At 43.4% G+C, this 27,413-nt stretch overlaps 1 protein-coding gene across 1 annotated transcript in view; it reads right to left on the bottom strand.

Moving 5' to 3' along the window:
• Nucleotides 1-27,413, bottom strand: part of STPG4 (sperm-tail PG-rich repeat containing 4) — a 64,641-nt gene that overhangs the window by 26,249 nt on the left and 10,979 nt on the right. The window contains exons 4-6 of the mRNA XM_075267051.1: nt 27,262-27,326; nt 24,121-24,175; nt 11,753-11,857 (exon numbers count right to left, since the gene is read on the bottom strand). Of these exons, the coding sequence (XP_075123152.1) occupies nt 11,753-11,857; nt 24,121-24,175; nt 27,262-27,326 (225 nt within the window). The remainder of the gene's footprint in view (nt 1-11,752; nt 11,858-24,120; nt 24,176-27,261; nt 27,327-27,413) is intronic.

Raw genomic sequence — 27,413 nt, 5'->3', positions numbered from 1 at the left:
GAGAGTGAGTCACCAAAGACACAAGGACTATATTTGGCGCTGTCTCTCAATGTACGACTATGTAATAACAACTAATACTGAGGGCAATGAAGCCGCACGCTGGAAATAAATTCCCTTTGAGAGATCCGGCTCCGTTGCTGACACCGCTGGAGATGATCAGAAGGTAAAACAAAAATAGCAACTTTCCCCTTCTCTTGATAATGCGATAAAGCGAACGTGATTATTGCGGTCTATGGGACGAGAGGTACAGTCTTATAGGCACAGCATTATCACATGTCATATTAACATTTAGAAAAGTATTTCCGCCCTTTGGACATTTCTATTCATGTAAATTAGTGTAGTACTGAAGGGAACCTGGCAGGTAACTATGGGACACTTAATGAGAACCTACTCCTTCCTTCACTACACATTCTTTATTAGGTTCCTTCTCACGGTTTCCAGCACAGTTGGAATTTTTTCTCTACCCCCCACCATTCCTGAGCAATCAATGATGTTAGTTTTGGAGCCTGATATCCTCACTAGACTCTCTAAGGTCAAGGGGGTGATGTCAGGGAAAGGGGGTGGGACTCAGAGCTCTCGCCTCTGATTGGAGCTCTGCATCCCGCCCCCTGCCTGACATCACCCACTTGATGTTAGAGAGTCTAGTGAGGATATCAGACACCGGAACTAAAAGCAGTCATTGCTCAGGAATGGTGGAGGCTAGAGAAACAATTCCAACTTCTCTGGAATCATTGGAGCGGTGCCTATTAATGGATGCAAGTGGAGTGTAGTTGGTGGTGATGGTGAAACTTCCTCGTTATCCACGAGTGGACCAATGATGTTGCGTCTCTTATCTCTATACTATTTCTATCCCTTATCAGATTTTTATTTTTTTTGGAAAGAGTCTTTGCTCTCCAGGCCTTGGGCGTATGTGTAGTACTTCACTGACACCAAAACAGTACACCTTGACCTCACCGCGTATGCATTGGACCTTGAGCGTATGCACCGTCAAGCAATGGTGTGATGCCCTAGGTTCAAGGAAGAACGGCGCATGCGCTGGGAGTATGACAGACTCATGTCCAAGCAAGTATAAAGATTTTTTATCATTGCTAGGCTCTCTGTAAAGATATTTGGGACTCTCCACCTTGTCTCCTTAATAAAAAATAAAATAAAATAAAAAATATGTATATCTATATATATATTTTTATTATTTTTTATTATTTATTATTATTATATATTTTTTTATTATTATTATATTATAATATTTTAGAAATTTTTATATTTATATTTTCTTGTGATTATTATTTTGTAAGCCGGTCCCGTTTATTTTCCGCCCTCCTCGAGCGTTGACCTCTTATGCTGTTTGCCCAGTACACGATAGTGATGTCGTTCTCTTGTCAGATTGCTTGTACACATCGCTGCTGGTTGTTGCTACGTTTTCAGACAGCTGAGGGATTATCATGTTGGCCTCTGCGCTGCCTGAATTCCCACCTGCTAATGAAGAGGAACTTATTATTGCCGGGCCAGAGCGAAGTCGCTGGCTCATTTCATGCCAGCTTAGTCAGTGGTGATGATCTGTACAGAACACGTATTCGGACGGCCATCCCGGGCACCGCGGGCCACATCTCTATTGTGCAAACCCTTCGTTTCCTCCGTCTCTATGGACATTTTCTCCAAAGGCCTTGTGTTTATGTTCGGTTGCTGAAGAAACATTAGATTTGCAGACTCGATCTCAAGCCAAGTGTATTGAAGTGGTTATTTTCTGCAGCCATTGTAGACAATGAGGTTGTCTAAAGCAGCTCGTACATATACTGCCTGAATCCCACAAATGCAAGAAATAGAATATATATCTGAGACACCGAGTAATATAAACTCATAAGTCCTATAGTAATGTAAACTTATAAGACCTATAGTAATATAAACTCATAAGACATATAGTAATATAAACTTCCAAAAAGAGTAACTTTGTATACCTGCCAAGACTTGCGCCAATTGTTGCAATTGACCCATTTTGTGATCATTGACCCTTGTCAAGGCTTTGGGTGATCCCATCTTTTATGAGGCACCATAACCTGTATGTGGTAATAGACGATGAGTGGGAACAAATTTTTCCAGGACTGTCTGTCCCGGGTCATTGTCCCAGTCCTCGGCTCTTGTGAAGGGACACAAAGTGCAATTCATATAACCCGGTAACCAATGAGATGCGAAGCTCGGAAACTATAAGGCTCTGTTCCCACGGAGTAACGCGCCGCTCATTCTGACACGTAAAAACGTGTCAGAGTGAGCGCTGTAAAACAGAATCCCATTGACTTCTTATGCGCACTAGGAGGCTTTTTAACCCATTGATTTCAATGTGTAGCGCGCGTAAGACGGCACCCATTGAAGTCAATGGGATTCTGTTTTACAGTGCTCACTCTGACACGCGTTTACGTGTCAGAAAGAGCGGCGCGTTACTCCGTGGGAAGAAGAGCCTGCTGTTGATTTTTTTGAAACCTCTAAAGAGGAACATCCAAATCCATAATTTTAGGGTCACAAGTGGGGGAATAATCGGGAACAGATGTTCCTAGGAGAGCGCGTTCCCATCATTGCCCGATCATAGACTGCATTGACAAACATCACTCCACTATGGGGCTGAATGAATTTTCGGAATTATCAGAAGGTACATCGGTCACACTCCAGCGGTGAAGATCAAAGATCCCTTTAAGAAAGTAAGGGGAGACGTGTGCACCACAAAACAGCGAACTCACAGCGGAAACGCGGGAGAAAGGAAATCTAGAGTCTCATTATAATGTGATAAATTGTATCCTATAGCATTAATTGGAATGATCGCCTCCTATTATCCTAGAGAACAAGATATTTTTACACTAACGCGTCTTTTTGATACACAAGACGATATTGGATGTCACCACTTCATGCGCACCATGACAGCTAAAGACACGTCTATAATGAAGACTCAGCGGGAACACCGGATCGTCACGGCATAAACATGTTTCCCGATTGACTTGCTACATTGTGTCATTATATACTCGTCTAATACTGAATAATCTGCCCATAAAAACAGCTACATGTTTCCTGTATAAATACGTTATGGTAGCGGTTGGCGGTATTATATCACTGCGGTGTGTCCAGATTTACTTTCTTGTATCTATTTTATGTTTGATACTGAATTTATTTTACATTGAAATGGAGCTACAAAGTAACAAAGCTTCTCCCCGATCACTCGCTGAAACCTATGTTGTGTGGTAGGAAGAGTAATATACAGTACGGTGCAAAAAAATTAGGCAGGTATGGAAAAATGCTGCACAGTAAGAAGGCGCTCAGAAATAGAAGGGTTAATAGTTCATTTGTGTCAAGTAACAAAATGAAGTGAATGAAGAAAAGAGAAATGTAAATTGTATCAATATTCGGTGTGACCTTTACCCTTTGCCCCCCATCAGTTCTTCTCGGTACTTGCAGACAGTTTTTGGGCAGAACTGGGCAGGGAGGTTGTTCCCGCCGCCATCTTGGAGAACTAAGCCCAGATCTTCTGTGGATGTTGCTCGCTCCAATCCGTCTGTCTCTTCATATCATCCCAGACAGATTGGATGATGATGAGATCAGGGCTATATTGGTGGGGGCTGGATCATCCCTTCCAGGACTCCTCCTCCAAAGGGCAAAGGTCACCCCAAATATTGATGGGATTTACATTTCTCTTCTTCGGTCACTTTATTTTGTTAATTGACAAAAATAAACTATTGGATTGGGAGACATTTTGGATCTTTATGTTGAGTTGAACATCCAAATCTGATATCTAGGACCCCCACAGATCAGCTGCTCAATGGTTAGCGCCACATTCATTGGTCACATGTCCTGCTTGCACCTCTGTCCCATTCAAGTAATTGGGGCTGAGCTGCAATTCCATACAAAGCCACTATACAAAGTACTGTATCGCAGTCACTATATACTGACGGTACCACAGTGCTCACCAGGATACCGTGGTCTCTTCAAACAGCTGGTCGTATGTCAGACCTCCACGATCAGAAATGTTTGATCTTTGCCAAGGATCGGTCACCCATATTCAACTCCTAGAAATATTCTTTAAGGCCGGGGCCTCGTAAATGCAGAGGTTAGGCCGCAGCACGCTGTGCAGTGTTTTACAGTCCCTGAAAAGTGGATAGAATTCTAGTAAATCTCATCCAGACATTGCGGATACGTTGTGGTTTTGGAAATCGCAACATGTCAATTACACCTACTGTAACATCGTATAAGGCGTACGGTATGATGGAAGCAGAAAGTCCATGGTTAAAAACGGGGCTGGAAAATCTGCCTTGTGTTGCCGCCGTGGTATTTCCCGCAGCATTTTTTGGAGCCTCAGTCTTAGCTGCCACGATGCGGAAACGCAGCTATTTTTGTTGCAGATTGGGTGCGGGGTTTTTTTTAGACAAAGTCAGGGGTGGATTAAGCAGAAGGGAGAAGTATAAGAACTTCCGATATCTTTTCCATTCTTGGATTTAGCTCAAAAAAGATGTGCAACAAATAAAAGCTGCGTTTCCACCACGTGGGGCCTAAAGGTCTGAGCCATCATTCCAACCTGATATTGCATCCTTGTGTTTGCTTTATCTGCACTTTCTTCTTATTTGTATTGTCTCCTATGTGTACATACAGCCTTGTGTAATTGGTCTTATTGCGGTTTGTTTGTGTTTCTTTCACTGTTGTGTTTTTAGGGCGGTGTAAGCCGTGTTCCGTCTACAGCACGGTCACCGTCGGTGCTGCAGCCGCTGGTGCTTTCACATGAGAGGATTACCGGCTTTCCCTTATTATGGTCTACAATAGGGAGTCATTTAATGGGCGTCCATTTACTGGCCTTGTATTATTTGTTGGCCCAATATCATTTGGCCACCTGAGACAGTAAGTGTTCCTGCTCATCACAATAAAAGGAGGCCGCATGCAGAAGCTGTAAGTGAGTAGTAGTGCCGCAGCCCAGGTGGAGGGAACCGAGGACAGAGGAGCCTCTGCTATTATTGAATTCAATAGCGGCAGCGTCTCTCCTGTGATTGGCCCACAGGAGCGCCAGGATTCTCTCGTGTTCTACACAATGTTTTAAGCCAATTTAGGCCGGGCCCCATGTTGCATGAACGCAGCATTTTACAGTACCTGCAAAGTGGATGGGATGGGGGCTAATTCCATCCACACGCTGCAGAAAGAAAATCTGCAGCATGTCAATGATAGCTGTGGATAGCTGGTGTGTTCTGTATAATAAGGGCAGAAAGTCCGCAGAGGAAAACTGTGCAGAATCTTGAGGAGTTCGTCCATCTCTAGCTAGAGTCACCTGAATCTATATTTTCCCCTTTTGAATCGCTGCCTCTATTGTCATGATATCAATGTTTTTGTCAATATTCAAATGTGCTCTTTGGAGCAACAAGGCGTTTCTGTTGCTGTAGCAAGGTACATCATTGCTCCAAATACTGACACAAACAGGGATATCTCAGGAACAGAGGTAGCGACTTACAAAAGAACACAATTTGATTCAGGGACTCTAACCTATCTATCTGCAGGGCTGGGGTGATATGCTGGGTCTGGTGACAGTAACCTATCTATCTGCAGGACTGGGGTGATATGCTGGTGACAGTAACCTATCTATCTGCAGGGCTGGGGTGATATGCTGGACTGGTGACAGTAACCTATCTATCTGCAGGGCTGGGGTGATATGCTGGGTCTGGTGACAGTAACCTATCTATCTGCAGGACTGGGGTGATATGCTGGTGACAGTAACCTATCTATCTGCAGGGCTGGGGTGATATGCTGGTTCTGGTGACAGTAACCTATCTATCTGCAGGGCTGGGGTGATATGCTGGATCTGGTGACAGTAACCTATCTATCTGCAGGGCTGGGGTGATATGCTGGTTCTGGTGACAGTAACCTATCTATCTGCAGGGCTGGGGTGATATGCTGGTTCTGGTGACAGTAACCTATCTATCTGCAGGACTGGGGTGATATGCTGGGTCTGGTGACAGTAACCTATCTATCTGCAGGGCTGGGGTGATATGCTGGGTCTGGTGACAGATTCCCTTTATGCCAAGTGTCTTTAGCCTACCTAACAATATATATCAAACTAATCTTTTCTTAGTTTAGGGGAACTTACCTAAGGAACAACATTCTGCTCCAAGCTGAGCACTGATGTCACTTTCCCCCCAGTTATATGTATATATATATTAATTCACATTGCTATTCATCTTTGCACACGTATGTATACCAATGCTAATCTGATCCTCCAGGTAACAGCCCAATATCCGGGGTCACCTGCCGTCCTCTAAACAATAGGTAACAGACAGTGATGACAGAGTCTTGTACTACACCACAACCTCAGCTCTGCTGCACCAGTATATATTACACGGGCTATGATAAAACCGTCACTTTTCTGTTGCCAAGATCCTTCTCCTGGAACAATAGAAGCCCAGGGCTCCCTTCCCACAATTCCCCTCACCAGACCTTCTCTGCCAATACAGACAACCTATGATTATATCCCAATGTCGTAGATGTTTCCATTCTCCACTTTCCCCGACATCTTGCACGCCGCGTTATAATTAATGTTTTCACTTTTGGGGTCCATTATCCTGTAAACCGCGCGGCGTACAAAGTTTCATTGTTGACTTTTTCTCAACCAAACAATCCTACAGAAAAATATGATACAATAAGTAGAAGCCGGCGACAGGTTAAGGAACTAGTAATTAACGATCATTAACTCACAAATTACCTGTGACTCCCTCGTCTGCAGGTGATGGTTATAACTGTGGGTAATACATTGATGCTGCACCTTTGTTTTGCCTCCATGGAGTGTTGTGTTACACACTGCGGTGAGAGGAGAGGAGTAGTGGTGCGCGGCGGCGGTGGCGAATACGTGTTTACTTTAGTAATATTGTATAAATAATTGTATTTGTCACAGCCCTCGGCCAAATCACTGCTGCACCTGCCCCTGGCTTCTTCCTGACTCATTGGGCGTCGGTTCAGGATTTCTGTTTGTAGGTTGGATAAGATTTTAAGATTTGAGTTATTTTTAGTGTTATCGGGACATGACGGAAACGGCCCAACAACAAGGCGCGACATGCACAATCAAATAAAAGGTGCCCCCCAAATGGCTCATTTTTATCATTTTGGCCATTGTCTGCTGTGGATGTGGACGCAGATTTTTCACCCGTCTACTAAAACTTCTGTTTATGACCACTTTGTGTTGACGTTGGTTTGCTCCAATCTGTCTGTCTCTTCAGGTCACCCCAGACAGACTGGAGGATGGTGAGAGCAGGGCTATATCCGCGGGGGCCGGATCATCCCTTCTAGGACTCCTCCTCCAAAGGGCAAAGATCACAGCTCCTGCTCCATTCACCAGTGTAGTCAACTCATCTGCATCCTTTGGACGCAGATGAGTTGAAACCGGGATATACCTCCCACCCACCGAGACAGGGCTCACAATTAGGGTTGAGCCAATCTTGAGATTTCAGGATCGATTTTAAAATCCGATTTCTGATCATTTTCCAGCCAATCTCGATCGTGAAATTTGCTCGATCTTGGATCTGATCTTTCCCGATCCCGATCGCTCAACCCTAGTCAATGCTTCTCTATGGGAAAGGTCACTTTTAGGGTTGAGCTGATCTTGAGATTTCAAAATCCGATTTCTGATAATTTTCCATGAAATTTGCTCAATCGCCGATCGGGATCCAATCTCTTCTGATCCCAATCGCTCAACCCTACCCACAATCCGGGAATGTCCCGCAGAATCCAAGATGGTTGGGAGGTATGTACAGTATATGAATGAAACCCCTAGAACCCCTGTATATTTATTGCCAAGGAAAGGATCATATTCCGCCCTGGGACATATGCAGTAATTCAGCCTTTATACATCACCAATGAAGAGCCTTCTTGCCCCTTGTTCCCCTTACTAGCGTCTTCTCAGTCCAGGGCCATGGCTATAACTTGAGCAGAGGTTGCAGTGAAACCAAGGCCAAAGATTACGGGGTCCTACATGGTATCTCCTTCCAATATAAGGAGTCCAATACTATATATAACACATTCTAGTAGGGGGACCAGGTATAGATTTTGCATTGAGGCCCAGGAGCTTCATACTACAGGTCTGGGCGCAGGAGCTGCAGGTTAGGCCTCGGCCTACAGGGCCATAGCCTTGTTCTTAGGTTTCTTGCTGGCTTTGCTTCTCACTAACAAGAAATAATATTACCTGAAATAATGACATTTTATTGAAATAAGAGGAAAAATACTGCAGATATAGAACCAGGCATAAACGGAATATAAAAGTGTAGCGTGGTGAAGGCCGAAGCCTTTATGAGAGTATATCATTTTTATGAGGACGTAGGACTTGTTTGCTTGTCGGCAGACAGAGGAAATGTGTAATTTGCAGCCGCTCTAATGGCTTAGCACCCGATAATAAAACAGCTGTCAGTCCCCGGAGTCACGAAACGTAACGCGGCATAAAGGCCACTCCATGTAAACTAGCCCTGAAATGTTGGCGGCCCACCAAATGCATTTCCTCAGATCTAAGCGACTGCCAGCCATGATGCTACATAAGCTGCCCGGACTCATCTTAACAATCTTCTGGCTTTAGCGTTACAGCTATCACAAAATACTTCACGGTTGATATATATATATATATATATATATATATATACAGTATATATATATACACCTTACTATGCTAATGTCACATTACACTTAAACGGATTTTCCAGGCTTTGTAATTGTTGAGCTATTCTAAGGGGCCCGACACACAGATTAGCTGTCCCGGGCAATATGTGGCCAATGAATGTAAGTCACATGGTCAGTAAAACGGAAGCTGCTGCTTCGGACCCCCAGAGATCTACAATCGATGACCTATCCTAAGAATAGCTGTTGCCGCTGCAAACAGTTGATTCGCGGGGGTCCTATGTGTCAGAACCGCAATGATCTTCAATTGAAGTCCTATTCTGTAGCGTTTTACAGTACCAGCAAGGTGGATGGCTAACCCCCCCCCCCAAAAAAAAAAAACAAAAAAACCATACGTAATACATGATTTTACGCTTTTCTGCAGCGTTTTGCTATGTGGGGCCTTAGCCTTAAAGGGAACCAATCGCACATGCCGATGGAGTACATTAGGTGGAGGTCCTCATTGTGGTCATCGTCTTTCAAATAAATAAGACTCAGCTTGCTCCGTGTGTGTACAAGATTACACTGGCCAGAACACTATGCATACCTTCCATCAGTCCCATACCTTCCATCAGTCCCATACCTTCCATCAGTCCCATACCTTCCATATATCCCATACCTTCCATATATCCCATACCTTCCATATGTCCCATACCTTCCATCAGTCCCATACCTTCCATATATCCCATACCTTCCATATATCCCATACCTTCCATCAGTCCCATACCTTCCATCAGTCCCATACCTTCCATCAGTCCCATACCTTCCATATGTCCCATACCTTCCATCAGTCCCATACCTTCCATATATCCCATACCTTCCATCAGTCCCATACCTTCCATATATCCCATACCTTCCATATATCCCATACCTTCCATATATCCCATACCTTCCATATATCTCATACCTTCCATCAGTCCCATACCTTCCATATATCCCATGCCTTCCATATATCCCATACCTTCCATCAGTCCCATACCTTCCATATATCCCATACCTTCCATATATCCCATACCTTCCATCAGTCCCATACCTTCCATATATCCCATACCTTCCATATATCCCATACCTTCCATCAGTCCCATACCTTCCATCAGTCCCATACCTTCCATCAGTCCCATACCTTCCATCAGTCCCATACCTTCCATATATCCCATACCTTCCATATATCCCATACCTTCCATCAGTCCCATACCTTCCATCAGTCCCATACCTTCCATATATCCCATACCTTCCATCAGTCCCATACCTTCCATATATCCCATACCTTCCATATATCCCATACCTTCCATCAGTCCCATACCTTCCATCAGTCCCATACCTTCCATATGTCCCATACCTTCCATCAGTCCCATACCTTCCATATATCCCATACCTTCCATCAGTCCCATACCTTCCATATATCCCATACCTTCCATATATCCCATACCTTCCATATATCCCATACCTTCCATATATCTCATACCTTCCATCAGTCCCATACCTTCCATATATCCCATACCTTCCATATATCCCATACCTTCCATCAGTCCCATACCTTCCATCAGTCCCATACCTTCCATATGTCCCATACCTTCCATCAGTCCCATACCTTCCATATATCCCATACCTTCCATATATCCCATACCTTCCATCAGTCCCATACCTTCCATATATCCCATACCTTCCATATATCCCATACCTTCCATATATCCCATACCTTCCATATATCCCATACCTTCCATATATCTCATACCTTCCATCAGTCCCATACATTCCATATATCCCATACTTTCCATCAGTCCCATACCTTCCATATATCCCATACCTTCCATATATCCCATACCTTCCATATATCCCATACCTTCCATATATCCCATACCTTCCATCAGTCCCATACCTTCCATATATCCCATACCTTCCATATGTCCCATACCTTCCATCAGTCCCATACCTTCCATCAGTCCCATACCTTCCATATATCCCATACCTTCCATATATCCCATACCTTCCATCAGTCCCATACCTTCCATATATCCCATACCTTCCATATATCCCATACCTTCCATATATCCCATACCTTCCATCAGTCCCATACCTTCCATATATCCCATACCTTCCATATATCCCATACCTTCCATATATCCCATACCTTCCATCAGTCCCATACCTTCCATCAGTCCCATACCTTCCATCAGTCCCATACCTTCCATCAGTCCCATACCTTCCATATGTCCCATACCTTCCATATATCCCATACCTTCCATATATCCCATACCTTCCATATATCCCATACCTTCCATCAGTCCCATACCTTCCATCAGTCCCATACCTTCCATATATCCCATACCTTCCATCAGTCCCATACCTTCCATCAGTCCCATACCTTCCATATATCCCATACCTTCCATATATCCCATACCTTCCATCAGTCCCATACCTTCCATCAGTCCCATACCTTCCATATGTCCCATACCTTCCATATATCCCATACCTTCCATATATCCCATACCTTCCATCAGTCCCATACCTTCCATCAGTCCCATACCTTCCATATATCCCATACCTTCCATATATCTCATACCTTCCATCAGTCCCATACATTCCATATATCCCATACTTTCCAAATTCCACAAGCAAAATTTGACAAATTCTGCGTCAAATTCCGTGCTGATGGAAAAGATATATTTTGATTCTCCCATTCCATTGAACCTCAGATAGAATGCGCCTGAAGAACGAGCAGAAGACTTCAGCTACTGCCTCTCATTGAAATTCAGTGCCAAATTCCCATGTGTGAATACCTCCTAAGGCCGCAGTATAGTCAGTGCAGTGCTAGACTGCTCTATGTACAGAATATACAGACACGACTAGAGATGAGCGAACACTGTTCGGATCAGCCGATCCGAACAGCACGCTCCCATAGAAATGAATGGAAGCACCTGTGACGCTGACTTTGCCGGCAGCCGGACGGCGTCACAGGTGCTTCCATTCATTTCTATGGGAGCGTGCTGTTCGGATCGGCTGATCCGAACAGTGTTCGCTCATCTCTAAACACGACGTGTATATAGCTATACCATTACTGAAAACCTTTCTGTAGATTAGTTCTATATGTAACCATATAACTTACACTACGTGATGAGCGGAATCTGGGCACGCTGGATCTGAAGCTGGATGAAATACCAGGAGAGGAGGAACTTTCCAGATTGTAGTCGCCAGGCCCGGGACCTTCTCGCTAGAACACAAAGTAAATCTTTTGACCACCACTGTAATAATAATAATAATAATGATAATATAATAACATGTCAAAAGTATTGATTATTTTTGCTGCAAATAAGTGATAAACTGATTTGCACCAAAAGAAGGTGCAACCTAACCGAGACTTCTGGCTCAAGGACTTTAGTTGGTGTGAGCCTATGTGCAAGGACTTCTAGGGTCGGGGTCCCCATTATAGTCTTTTTAAGTGGACAGGGTCTCCATCTTTTGGACCCGAACAACGCAGACCCGAACACTAGCGTGAACCTAACAACACGTTGTATTGTCCAAAGCAGGATAAGTAAATATCCCAAGAAGTGCCTATAAGTCATATAAGAAACCCAATGCCCCATTCCTTGGGCCACTACATGAGGCATATCCTAAAAACAAGGCTGAATATAATGCCCCATGTCACAATTATTTTCTTATGGCTTTGCACTGATAATCCCTCAGAGGCAGGTGCGACCTATGGGATCTGTGTGACATGACGCCCGGGCCGAGCGGGACTGCTTGCCCAGCATTTCCTGAGCACGAGTTAGACTAGACACTGAGCTCAGCCTTTTCAGCGATGATACAGAGCACCTTGTCAATCACCATAATGAGGACAAGAACCATGGGAGGAAATTACTAAGAAACTATATTAGAACATTGCATATTATACACATTATTACCTATTGGGGATAACACGCGAGTCTCCCCATTTAGAACTGCAGTGGCGTCTGTATGGCGGCACATCAAGTCCCTATGGTTCGGTGCTACGGATTACAAGCCAGAGCTGTACGTTTCGTGTTATCCAGTACAAAAGGTTCATTTCACTGCCCTTACTTTGTACCTAAATACATAAAAGTGGCCTGTCAGCGCCCCCTGAGAACCAGCACCTGGGGTATATTCCCTGGTTGCAACCCAACAGCAACGCCCCTGATATGGCACCAACATATCTGTATAAATCTATGAGAAGTGACATCACAGACCATTATGTTACAGTGCAAACCTATAGATATGGGTGTCCGGTATCGGACTGGGGTTCCTTGCCCTCGCCAGATAAAAAGATTCCCACCAAACCATAGGAAAAAGACCACACTGCCCTTTGAATGTGGGTCTTCTGCTGGACCTGTATTGTTTTGGAGCCTGGTCCCACTGGAGGATCCTCTGATAGCCCGGTGGGCCAGTACAATAGTGAGGGTGACCTTATAACATAGATCTATGTATATGTGCCCTAAAATCTTGGAATTCAATCACCTATGCAGTGCCCTATATAAATGTCCACACCTCCACCCTCTGCAATGGGAGTAATGCAAAAAACAGAATGCAACCATTCCGCGAGGTTCTTGGATTAGGATTTGGGAAATCATATTTTGTTCTTTTATTACATTTTTTTTAGTTGCGGGTTCATCTGCTAGATCTTACTGCCAAGATGACAGCGATACACATTGTACCAAGAGAAATTACAGGGCGACATTTCACATCGGCCAGAATTGTAGTAAGGAATATTCATCAATCATTTCATGGGACGGGATCATCTTAGGGAAACCTATACACATAGATCAGGGAACGGCTTATAGGGGTTGTATGGGAATAAAGGGACTAAGTTTAGATGTGTGGGGTGCGGATACGGAGACCCCATTGATCACTAAACTGAGTGTTGGGAACGTTTGGTTCTAAGTGGGGTTGGATGGGCTCATAGGAAGTCTATTAGTCCGTACGCCACGCTCTATGGATTCTCCAAACAAAGCGACAAGGCGCTCGCTGAGTATCTCATGCGCTTAGGTATAAGATCACTGGTGTCCTGTAGAAGGCGTTATCTCAGGCGGATCACTAGGGCGAAAAGCGGATCATAGCAAGTCCGGCTACTGGGACTTGATCAGCTGTAATCAGCTGGTGAGATCAAACAAAACAGCGCCCCCCACAGGGACAATAAACAGGATTGCAATGGGCTGTCCATATAGTGCCTAGATGTGCAAGAAATGGCTCCACTTATCCATCTAACTAATACATGAGGATAATAAAGGAGAGCCCCCCTATAATCCCTAATGGGACCTTTAGTCATTGGACCCACAGTGCTGTGCAAATGTTTTAGGCAGGTATGGGGAAAAATACGGTAAGCTAACAATTCTTTCAGAAATAGAAGGGTTAATCGTTTATTTCTGTGAATTAACAAATGTAAATCCCATCAATATTTGGTGTGACCTTTGCCCTTTGCCTTCCATCAATTCTAGGTTTTAAAGGAACTCGGCAAGGAGGTTGTTCCCGCACAGATCTTCTGTGGATGTTGCTTGCTCCAATCTGTCTGTCTCTCCATGTCATCCCAGACAGACTGGGTGATGGTGAGATCAGGGCTCTGCGGGGGCCGGATCATCCCTTCCAGGACTCCTCCTCCAAAGGGCAAAGGTCACACCAAATATTGTTAGAAATAAACTATTAACCCTTCCATTCTTACGTTGCAGCATTTTTTCCCCATATAGCAGTGTTTCGACTTCGTATAGATTGGCTGATATTCTCTCTTTGGGGTTAGTACTCGAGGACCGGTCTCTGCCATAGCAATGAAGTCCCCGCACATCTCCGGCGAGGCGACATTCACCGGTTTGTACCAGTCCCCTTAATAAGTGCAAAGTTCTCCCCGTGTACATAGTATCTAGCGTGTAACCATACTCTATGTGCGAGACAACACGGAAGTTCTGGTTTGTTGCTGAGCAACAATTCAGGAAGGAACAAATTCCATTATGTGTCAAAGCATCTGAGAAAAACAAGCCTGGCGACTTATCAGCGTGGCGACATCCTTATCAGCCAACGTATAGATACAACATGGCAGTATACCAGCTCATTGCAATAACAGGCTGCACAGAGGACATGAAGCAGAGCTGAAGCTGTTATTTTTGACTATGTTGGTGGTGCACAGTGTTATTGTAGTCGGTTCATCTACGCTGCTACATAAAACACCAGATACTAGGATAAGATGAGAATTTTCATAGCTAAACATGCACTAAATTTATGCAAATAAAACTCTGTAGGTATATTCTACATATAACACAATGTAGGGAACCGGTCACATGGAAAATGCTGTGCAAGGTGCAGGCGGCTTGTTATAGAGCAGGGGTCGGCAACCGTCAGCACTCCAGCCGTTGTAAAACTGCAACTCCCAGCATGCATACTTTGTCTGCTGTTCTTGGAATTCCCATGGAAGTGAATGGAGCATGCTGGGAGTTGTAGTTTCACAGCAGCTGGAAGGTTGCTGACCCCTGTTATAGAGGAGGAGGAGCTGAGCAGAATGATATATAGGTCTGTGGGTAAATATTCAATATAAGGGGGCGTTCACACTACCGTCGGTGTCCGACATGTAGTGTCCGCTCCTAGTGTCCGCTCAAAATCTGTCACGGACACTAGGAGCGGACACTAGATGTGTCCGTGACACCTGTCATTCACTTGAATGGGCATCGGGTGCGTTCTTTTGCACTCCGTGCCCGTCCTTCCCTGTCCCTGCATGCAGGGTTCCTCTGTCCGCTTGAGAAGTCGGACATCTTCTCTTGCGGACAGGGAAGGACGGGCACGGAGTGCAAAAGAACGCACCCGATGCCCATTCAAGTGAATGACAGGTGTCACGGACACAGCTAGTGTCCGCTCCTAGTGTCCGTGACAGATTTTGAGCGGACACTAGGAGCGGACACTACATGTCGGACACCGACGGTAGTGTGAACGCTCCCTAACTCGTCATCATGTTACTTCCTGGGGAGTCCAGGGGGCGGGTCCTATTCAGTGGCTGACAGCTATTTACATAATTATACACGGAAGGCTCTGAGTAACTCCACCCATTGGACTCCAGGAGTTGGGGGGAGGGTGCAGCTACATCCACTTTGCTGGCATGATAAAATGCTATATTTTTGTTCCGCAGCCAAAATGCCACCATTTTTTACATTGATTTGTGCCGATTGTGCTTTTTTGTTTTTCAAATCCGGCAATGTCTACCTGGTTTATATGATGCATAGTTTTATACCTAATGTATTACTTGTAACTTTCTTTTGCACACTGCACTTCTAACGCCACCCAAAAATACTTCTTAGTGAACATTGGCGCAATGGCGTCCTCTGGACTCGTATAGAATTTATGAAACCGTGTTTGAGATGTTTAATCAATTTATTGCAATAAATTCACTGGTGGAAAATAAGTCAAAATAAAATTCCTTTAGAATAACATTAGCCCCAGTGTGTGCACTCTCATTACTGTCTATGTAGACTTTAGAAATCTCCTTCGCCAGGCTGTCCGTGTCCCCAGGACATCAGCAGCACAAGGACTAGGTCAAGTGTGAGACCGGTGCCTGCAAGGGACCGCAGGGGTTTTTTGCAAGTGGATTTTGACGCGGCATCTGCATCCAAATCTGCCTGAAAAATTGCCTCTCATTCATTTCAATGGGAGTCCCTTGCAGACAAACAAAAATATAGCCGGTCTTTTTGGCTGCTTAATCTTTGGTACATCCTCACCGACAAGGAAGCTTTACCTTTACAAGTATAACATAAGGGATTCATTACAGTTTCCCATATCGCTTTGTTTGTCTCGCTATTTTACGTAAATGGATTCTAGGAATATCCATAAGGAATAAAACAAACACTTATTGTCAATTTGTAATCCAGGACTTTTGGGAACGGTCTGGCCTCCCATTCCAGGGCTTAGCGAGATAATGGTTTGTATGACTCATTGTACTGCGCTTCGCCCTATATGTGGACTATTGTCTCTTAACGTGACTGCGAGCGGGAATTGATGGAGTCCATACAATGTATAGCTTAAGTTGAATGCCCTTTAGGCTGCACATGTTGAGTTACTGCAGAGTCAGCGGTCACCGGGATCAATACGGTAGTAAATAGCCATATGCGGCTTCGGTTGGGTAGTAGGAGGCCATTACTTACCTGTAGTGGGCAAGAGGGTTAGGCAGGTGTGCAAAGTAAGAATGCTTCCAAAAATTCAAGGGTTAATAGTTTAGTTTTACCAATTACCGTGACGGGAAAAACTGCGACAGTAAAGCATTGTGGTTCTTCCTGCAGCGCTTTGAACAGAAAGTTTGCGGTGTTTTCCTCCGCGGACTTTCTGTTACAATGTATCTATTTGGAAGAAATAAGTGACATGCTGCGATTTCCACAACCACAATGGTTTTGGAAATCGCAGCGTGTCCACGCTGAGGTTTTTCCTGCACAGCAGGCATGGGATTTGCAAGAATCCCATCCACTTTGCACTTTGCACTTTGTCACAGAGTAAAGTGAAGTTTCCGATTGTGAAGTTGGTCTTTGTAATCGCATTACGATATCACTCGGTAAATGTCAGGCCTGATCAGAAGATGTGATGTGAAGAACGCTGCAGAGAAGTGGAAACCGACGAAAGAACGGAAAAAAAACGGCAAATTAATTTCAAAGACATTACTGAAGGGAATAGCGGAAGCTTTATAGCAGGCGGGGACGGATTGTGAGAGAAGTAATATTCCAGAAGAGACGGCTTCTACTTGAAGAAAGAACATTCGCTTGGTGAGAAGATACCGGAGATTGGTCGGCACCAGGATTAGCGGCAGAAACTCATCGCCATAGATCCTGGGCCGCCGGGGAATTAATATCATTTTATAGGCACTTTATATCATATAAAAAACAACTTAGAGAGATGGAAGCGAATCAGACGCAGACGGCCATTACGCATGCGCAAAATGTCAATGATGTTAGTGATGAAAGTTTATTATACCAGATACAGGACAGGGGAAAGTGGGCCCAGGGTAAAAGACTAATGGGGTCCCGTGGCTTCTTGTTGAGATCCTCTATGCGTCTCATGAATTAGGAGGCAATAGGTCCAACTAGACCCAACACAGCCTTAAAGGGATCCTATTAGAGATGAGCGAGTGCTATTCGAATAGCATGCACCCATAGGAATGAACGGATGCAGCCGGCACGTAGGGGGTTAAGTGGCCAGCCGCTGGCAAAGTCGGTGTGCCGGCCACTTCCATTCATTCCTATGGGTGCGTGCTATTCGAAACGGCTGTTTCGAATAGTACTCACTCATCTCTAGATCCTATCATTAGAATCATTAGAATCATTTTCAGGCCTACAAAGTCGGAAAAGCCTTAAGAAAGTCTATTCTTCCCCTTCCTTTAGATGTCTTCCCCGCACCGCCATTCTGATGACATTCACAGTTTTCATCATATGCAAATGAGTCTCTAGACAGCACAGGGGGCGTCCCCTGTGCTGCCTGCAGACTCTTTAGTGACGCCCTCCTCCTTCTTCTCACGACCGCCTCTTTTCCACGTCTTCAAACAAAGCGCTGACTGCGCATGCGCGGCGACCATTTTCTTGTGGCCTCTTACACGATTGTCCCTATGGCCGCCGCACATGCGCAGTCGGTGCTTTCATTTGAAGACGTGGAAAAGAGGCACAATTTTCGCCCTTTTTGGATGGAAACCATTATAGTCCTTTTGAAGCAGATTAGGTTTCCGGTCGGGTCATTCACTTGGGGACCTGAATACAGGCAAGAACCGAACGTAACAGCGACAAGCAGCACAGATTCCCCGTGTCCAGTTACAGTGGGTAAAAATTGTGTAAAAAATATTAAAAAAACAATGAAGTCCTCCAATGTTCTTTAAGGATCTTTGAGGGACCCACAAAAATTAAAATGAATAAATAAATTTTTTAAAATATTAACCAAAAAAAAACGCCTTTCACCCCATTTACCGCGTCACCGATAGCAGGTACTTAATTACTGTAAAATAGACGATATACTAGTAGCAGAAATAAAATAGCGAAAACCTAAAAAAATACTATTTTAAAAAAATAAATGATGAAAATCAAAATGCTAAGGAAAAAAAAAGCAAAAATCCACGTTGCTAGCCCAAATAAGGGTCACATTAGAAGTCGGGGACTCTGTGCCCCATTCTGACAAAAATGGCAGGCAGAACCTGGGTGGAGACCCGGCAGACCCCATTATAGTCTATGGGGTCCATGGTTTAGGTGGATAGGGTTTCCGTTTTGTGTCCCCAGGACTCCCCAGCTCAGTGATGTCATAGAGAGGAATCCTACAGACTCTTCGTGCAAAAATGATAGAAATATACAATTAAATAAATGCAATTCCATTTGTGTAGACGGCATCGCCACGTGACCGAAACGTCTGTGCTTGGACAAAAGTGTCATAGCAAAGGTGCAATGGGCCGAAAATTTGGTGCATTCAGAAACTGCAGATAGAAATACTTTCCTCCCATTTACATGGAAACCTCTGTGGCTCAGCGGTTGTACGGCTGTCATGTGGCGTGACCAGTGTCGCCGTTCCACCTAACAGCGCCGTGACCCACCCAACAACTATTGTCTTCCATGATTTGTAACCAGTTCTGGTATTGGAGGAGGAATTGTTACCTTTTTCTTGTACATAGTACATGGCGTACAAGCTTAACTTTCCTTCATGGTGTACAGTGTTGTGCAAAAGTTTTAGGCAGGTATGAGAAAATGCTGCACAGTAAGAATGCTTTCAGAAACAAAATGAAATGTAAATTGTATCAATATTTGGTGTGACCCTTGCTCTTTGTCTCCCATCAGTTCTTCTCGGTACTTGCAGACAGTTTTTGCCAGAACTGGGCAGGGAGGTTGTTCCCGCCGCCATCTTGGAGAACTAAGCCCAGATCTTCTGTGCATGTTGCTTGTCCAATCCGTCTGTCTCTTCATGTCATCCCAGACAGACTGGATGATGATGGAATCATGGCTATAGCTAATAAACTATTAACCCTTCTATCTCTGAAAGCCTTCTCGCTTTATAGTAACATAACACCTTAGACTCGGTCTATTCCATCCTCACATCTGTAGATCCAGAATCATTCCCGTCTTTTATACTTTACAGTAACATTTCCTAGGATATAATCTGTCGCCCTAGTCTACACTGTAGCCATATATAGCTTCTTATAAGTGTAATAGGATTACTCTTTGTTTTATAGGATCGCATTGATGGCGATCAGTACCGTAATACTTGTCCGTTACACAATGGACTTCTGCGTCTGATCTGGTTAAAGTGCCAATAATAGGGACTCTCGGATCTAATCCTCGCCGAGCTCGCAAACAACAGGTCGTGGAAGCGGGAGCCATGGATACTCTGTGCTTGTATCAGGCGGATGTAACCTAAACCCTGGAAGGCAAACAAATCTAAAATTTCATTGCATTATTTACCTAATCCCTGAAAGTGCAAGGCATGAATGGGCCTGACCGTGCACACGAAGGGTTACTACTGTATATATAAGTATATATATATATATATAGGTCTATATATATGTATAGGTCTGACCGTGCTGGTGGATATGTGGTGGGTGGATGTGCAATGAACCCTTTAAGAGTTTATAAATCATTTTTGTAAAAAAAATATTGGGTTTTTGCATTGCATGGAACTGCATGTGTGTAAGACCAGGAGGTGACCTTAGGGTTGGGCACAATGTCTTCTAGAAGCCACCTAAGACATTGGTCACTTACATACAGACCAGGTAAAGACTGCAGAGATTAACCCTTAAGTACTATCATGGTGTCTATCCTAATGATATGTCTATGATAGACACCATGATAGTGCTTAAGGGTTAATAGAGGACTCTATAAGGGGGATATACGAGGTGTCCATCAGTGGGTAAGTTCAACCTATGACCACTATAAAAGAAGAACAAAGTGACATTATCCCCATGCCAGCGTTAGTTTATGACGGACCAGTCTCACCAAACCAGTTGGATCCAATATAATGCGGTATTTTTTATTACTGGATCTAGTTTAGGTTGTCAGAATCGATGACACATGGTGAAAGCCAGGACTGGTGTTGGGCAAACCTTGCGAATATGTTCAAGGTTCCGAGAGTCTGAAGACGCCCCAGGGTGTTAAAACCTAAAAATTTGAGTTGGGTTAAACTCAAAATTTTGGGAAAATTAATAAAGAACCCGAGTCATTACAAACCGGTAAATCCTGAGCCAACCCCGACCAGATCTAGGACCTTAGGTGAATTTTTTGTTACTGTATTTTGCATCTGAGTCGCGCAATTTTTTGCAATCTGGTATTTTCTGAAATGAGAGTGGTGTGACGATATGGATTCTAGTGGGGTAATAGTTCACATTTTTTTTACATGGCGTCCTATACGAATATCCATTTTATGTGTTTGTTTAACCACTTCCGGACCGCCCATAGAGTATATACGTCCGGGAAGTGGTTGCCTTGTTCTGACAGGACGTACCGGTACGAGATCGTGCAGCTGCTGATACTGGGAGCAGCTGTAACTTCAGCCAGAGCTCCCAGAGAGAAGGCAGGGAAGGTTTATTCCCTTCCCTGCCTTCTCGATCGCTGTGTATACAGCACTCAATGAGTGCTGTATACACGGCTATGGGCACCGCCATGATGCGGCCACCCTCTGACCCGGCGTTCACGTGTTCCGCCGGGCTCAGTGTCTTACAAAAGCTGCTGGTTCCTACAGGACCGAGATCAGCTCTGTATACTGTGTACTGTATACAGCGTGCAGGAGGCTGGATTCCTCCTACAACTGGGGCTAAATGTACCAGCCTCAGTTGCAGGGGAAATCAGCCTCCCTAACAAAAAAAAAAAGTGATCAGATGTCCAAAAAGGTCTCTTATCACCTTATGGGGACACCATCTGAAAAAAAAAAAAAAAACAGTTAAAAAATATAAATAAAAATTTTTGAAAAAAATAATAAAATAATACGCTAATAAAACGCCGTTATTAAAGGTTATAGCCCCACCCCCCACAACACCATACAAAATAAAAATTACCGTAACGGAGAGGAAAAACTATTTTATTAAGTTTTTCAGTAGCACTTTGTGTTATTAAATAATAAAAAAATTAATAATGTGAAAACCAGACAAAATTTCCCTCCTATTTTCTTTATATTTTCCCGGATATAAAAAAATTAAAACACATTCGAAAATAAAAACAACATAAAAATAAAGCCCTATGTGTTCCTGAAAAAAGACGCAGAAATTAGTCGAATGAGACGTAGGAGAAAAATGTTACAGCCCTCAAAACCGCACATACAAAAAAAATAAATAAATAAAAAGTGTCTTGTCCTGGACCACAAGTGGTTAATGTATCCATAAGGGACGGACAGTAAATGGACATATAAGAAGCAGCGAAAACATAACTTAAGTAGGAATCTAGAAGAGTTGGAGGTTTGGTCGGGGAAGTTACAAATGTCTTCAATGTAGAATATGGATTTAGGGTGAGAAACAAATTTTACAACAATGTATCAGATAATAGAAGACTCCGTAGTGCTGACACTGAGAAGGGCTCCGGGATGTTTGCAGACAGTGAACTTTAGCAGCCAGAGCCAAGGCAAATGACACCGTGTCATAAAAAGTTGCCATGTAATCCTAACCATCTGGAGGGAAAATATCAGCAGAAAAATACAAATTATTCAAAGCACGTTTTGCTGATCAACATGTTTCCATATAAAATAGAATCTGAAATATTCTAGTCGTCACATCGGAGCGCACATTGGAGTCGGCTGATCCCTTCTGTTTCCTGAGTCTGAGCTTTGCTGTATAGACTGTGTCAGATTCAGCAGAGTCATCACATTATCATTAGAAGGTGTTATGGAGAGCTTAGGGGGAGTTCTCAGTACTGTTAATAAAGCCTGTTGCTTGGATACGTCCTAGGATAAGAACAATGGACATTAATGGCAATAGAGTGACAAAGGCAGACCATGTCTGTTACTTTTCTGACTGAAGAAAAGACCCGAATGTGCAACTTTTTCAAGTATACAAACATGACGGAAGAAAGCTTTCATCGTGTTGTTTCGTTTGCATCTGTCACTTGCCGGTAATGTCCGTTGCTCTCATCCTATGATTGATAACGTAGACAAGTAACTCTTTGCACACAGATACGGCCACTTCCTGGAGACTGTATTCATGTACTGACTCTTTTCTGACCCCCTTTCTTTGCTGCTGCCATGAAGCACAGATACCCTGTTATACTGGCTATGCAAGCAAGGCAGGGACAATGTCTGTGTCTCCATTATGGCGTCTTCCAAGGAAGGTTTTATAGTTATGATTATAAATTAACTATAGAAATTCAATAGACTTATGTGCGGGTATCACAATGGAATTTGGAGTAGTCTGCACCTGCACTAACATAACCATATTTACATTTGCGGAATATTTAAACATTTTTGCAAATTGAAACAATTACAAATTTTGCAGATTTGTGCAAAGATTTTCTCTGATCATCTAAACCAGGGGTAGGGAACCTTCACCTCTCCAGCTGCTGTGCAACTACAACTCCCAGCATGCTCCATTCACTTCCATGGGAGTTCCAAGAACAGCAGAGCCAGTATGCATGCTGGGAGTTGTAGTTTTGCAACAGCTGGAGAGCCGTACGTTCCCTTGCCCTGATCTAAGCGGTAACATCTGTTGTTTTGATTGGTTAACAATGGATACAACTTGTCAGAAACTCAGCCATGATTTCTTATTGAGGACAGGTTTTAAGGCAGGAGCACTACATATATGAGAAGATAAGCACATGATCATGGCTGGGTTTCAGTGTATAGAAATTTCCTACATTCATGGTCATATCCATTGGCAACAAAACAAGACAACAGACTGTAACCCAAAGATGATTAGATAAAAACTTGCAAATGTTTACATTTTTTAATTTCTCTGTCAGACTGGGGCAGTGTATAGTCTGCCCTCTCTCATCCATTACTAATACCACTGGTTTTACATGCAATTCTGCCAGGAGTAACTGTACAATGTGTGTGAAGGTTGTGAGAAGAATAAGCCCTTCCCCTCCTCATTCACTGTGTGAAGATAGAACAGACCCTCCTCCTCCACTAACTTACAGTGATAACTATGGACAGAAATTCCCTAGTAACAGGGAGTGCGCAGCAAATTAGTTAGAAAGGAGACACCAAGTAGCAGGAACTTTGGAGAGGTTTCAGGCAGAAAACAGCAACATTCTTTAACAAAGTTCATTACATTTTGTTGAGTCACATGCTCTATGAAATGAAACTAAGTTGTCTGGAAAGTTAGTGACCCCTTTAACTTTTTACAAATTTAAATATGGTTATGTTCATGGGAATATTCCTTTAAAGGGGTCACTTCTCAAAATAATAGGCAAATGCTCCCACTGAAATGAATAGATTGAGGGCGTGTATGTGTCCCCCATTCTCAGACCCTCCCCAATCAGCAATTTATTGTCCATCCCATGGCTGGAGGATAGATATTTTGTTATGGCTAAAGAAATAGAACAATGTCATCATACTTACAGGAATAAAGTGAATGGTGGGGAATCTCTGGACTGCCGATCGAAACATGAAATGCCTGCAAGGATAGAGCATCAGACGGCGTCTTGGTATTATTATGGTACATACAGGTGCATTGCAATCGCTGGTACACAGACAATGACTATCCAAATAACTTACAGGTCAGTTGTTCTACTCTACATTGCTGTGATAACAAGGCTCCGCACCTGCTAATCATTCGAGGCTACAAGGTTGTCACTGTTATGGCAACAACAGAAATAGATTTTGTTCATCAATGAGTCACGAAAGACTGTTCATATCACTGAGGATGATGCACCAGGGTATAGAAATATCCGTCTTCCTCTGCCCACTGTAGTTGTACCAAAGGCCACCGGCTTGTAGAAACGAACAAATAACATCAGAACAAAGAGATCTCAGATCTAAGGAAAGCGTTTTATTACAGAGTAGATCCCAGGGCTATGGAGTAGAGGTCTGACTTGTGGCGTCGTAGTCGTAGTCAGATAAAAAAAAAGTTACTGACTCCGGGTTCCAAATGAAACGTCTAATTATTTTAAGTGATACGATACAATTATTGACATTGTATAATTAGAGGCAGAACTTGTTACATAGTTACTTTCTTAGGAAATCAATCACTGTTGTTGTTTTTTTTACTGAATTGTCCATCATTAATGAAGGAGTAGATGTCAACCCCAAGAAATCAGTGTCCTATGTGAATAGAGCTCTATTCAGTACTAGAGTCCTTAAAGGGATCCTATCATTAAAAAAAAATAAAAAATTTCTGCCTACCATGTAGGAATAGATTTAAGAAAGGCTACTCTTCTACCACCTTTAGATGTCTTCTTTGCTGCCGTTCGGTATATAATCCGGTTTTCATCGGTATGCAAATGAGTTCTCTCGCAGCACTGGGGGTGTCCCCAATGCTGCGAGAGAACTCTCAAGTGCTGGCTCCATCTTCTTCAGGAACGGGTCTTCTTCGCGTCTTCTTTCGGTTGTTGGCTTCAAACTTCTAGGCCTAGGGCAAAGCCAACTGCACATGCCCGCCGGCTGCAAGAAAATGTCCGTTTCACAGTATTGCAATGAGCCATTTTCCTGTGGCCGGCAGGCATGCACAGTCGGCTGCGCAAGGCCTAGAAGTTTGAAGCCACCGCTGGAAGAAGACACATAGAACACCCATTACTAAAGAAGATGGAGGTGGTGATGGAAGAACCTGGTAACAAGTGTTTGATTTCCTTACAGTGCCCCTACAGGAGAAATGAAACATTACACATTCCATATTGCAATCAATGAGCTATGAATGTATTGCACGACAATGTTGGGTCCTCCAGAAATGTGAGCTGCCCTTTATAACTTCTCTGCTTTGGCTCCTATATAAAGGTTTTGATTGATAGAGTCCTATAGTAAGTCAAATGCTCCAATAGGGTTTTCTAAACCAGACAACTCCCTTTGAAGTGAGGTCACCAGCACTTTGCTCCTGCACCCTGGTACATGTCATAGCGAGTGTATAAGATTAGAAAAAGGTGAGTACTCTCGTTCAGGAACAGTGCCACACCTGTCTATAGGCTATGTCTGGTACTGCAACCCTAAAATGAATGGTACTAAGCTGCAATACAATAAAAGAAAAAGAAAAAAAATTGTGGACAATCCCTTTAAGTTCTAAATGAAAACACAGCCATTGTTCTTTGTTTTCTTATTGCCTTTGATTTCAACCTTATTTTTTGGCTTGAAGCTAAAGCCAAATGTGATAGCGGAGGCCGGCAATGAACAACAGCTGGAGACAGCAGGACGCCCAAATCACTTCTGCGGTGTTTCATTATATTTTAGGACATGAGATGTATTGCCATATAATATTGTACAGCATAAATCAGCAGATTGTTAATTAAGAGTATGGCGTCTGGTAGCAGCGGGTGCGACGGGAACGCAACTGTATATGTCACCACTTTTATCCTTAGGATTGATATGCTGAGCAGGTAGAGGGACAGCTAAAGCAATATGAGGGCCCCGACATACAACTCCCAATATCTAGTGTGACATTGTGTAATCTATGTGCATGATACTCAGTACTTACCACCCTGACATAGGGGCCAGAGAAAAAGCGAGGAGCTGAGCTGTGTGATATATAGGTTATATGATAGAGGAGAGAAGCTGAACTGTGTGATATATAGGGTATATGATAGAGGAGAGAAGCTGAGCTGTGTGATATATAGGGGTATATGATAGAGGAGAGAAGCTGAGCTGTGTGATATATAGGATAGAGGAGAGAAGCTGAGCTGTGTGATATATAGGTTATATGATAGAGGAGAGAAGCTGGGCTGTGTGATATATAGGGTTATATGATAGAGGAGAGAAGCTGAGCTGTGTGATATATAGGGTTATAGGATAGAGGAGAGAAGCTGAGCTGTGTGATATATAGGGTTATATGATAGAGGAGAGAAGCTGAACTGTGTGATATATAGGGTATATGATAGAGGAGAGAAGCTGAGCTGTGTGATATATAGGGTTATATGATAGAGGAGAGAAGCTGAGCTGTGTGATATATAGGGGTATATGATAGAGGAGAGAAGCTGAGCTGTGTGATATATAGGGGTATATGATAGAGGAGAGAAGCTGAGCTCTGTGATATATAGGGTTATATGATAGAGGAGAGAAGCTGAGCTGTGTGATATATAGGGTTATATGATAGAGGGAGAGAAGCTGAGCTGTGTGATATATAGGGTTATATGATAGAGGAGAGAAGCTGAGCTGTGTGATATATAGGGTTATAGGATAGAGGAGAGAAGCTGAGCTGTGTGATATATAGGGTTATATGATAGAGGCGAGAAGCTGAGCTGTGTGATATATAGGGTTATATGATAGAGGAGAGAAGCTGAGCTCTGTGATATATAGGGTTATATGATAGAGGAGAGAAGCTGAGCTCTGTGATATATAGGGTTATATGATAGAGGGAGAGAAGCTAATAAAAATGGTATTGAAGTCAATGGGAGTCTGATTTTTACACGTGTATTTTGACAAAATCAGCTGGCGTTTCCATCATGTGCAGGCCGCTCTGCTTTATACTTCTCCCAGTGTCTCTTGCTCGGACTCTATTAGTTGCAGAGAATTTCTTTAGCCTTAGTCTCTATTTCCAGTAATAAATCTGCTACTTACTTGCAGTGATGTTGGTGCACTGGTGGAGCGATGAGATTATACTGACAGGGATCTGTGTTTATGTCCTGAAAATTAGATGTGAAATACAAATTATCAATGACATATTATATTAGAAGGGTTTGTTACCCACAGACGAGTTGCACAAACCCTTA

The sequence above is a fragment of the Leptodactylus fuscus genome, chromosome 3, assembly GCF_031893055.1.
Source record: "Leptodactylus fuscus isolate aLepFus1 chromosome 3, aLepFus1.hap2, whole genome shotgun sequence".
In the NCBI taxonomy this organism is placed as follows: Eukaryota; Metazoa; Chordata; class Amphibia; order Anura; family Leptodactylidae; genus Leptodactylus; species Leptodactylus fuscus.
Note: the sequence above shows the minus strand (reverse complement) of the source record. Positions and strands in the feature narration are given on the sequence as shown.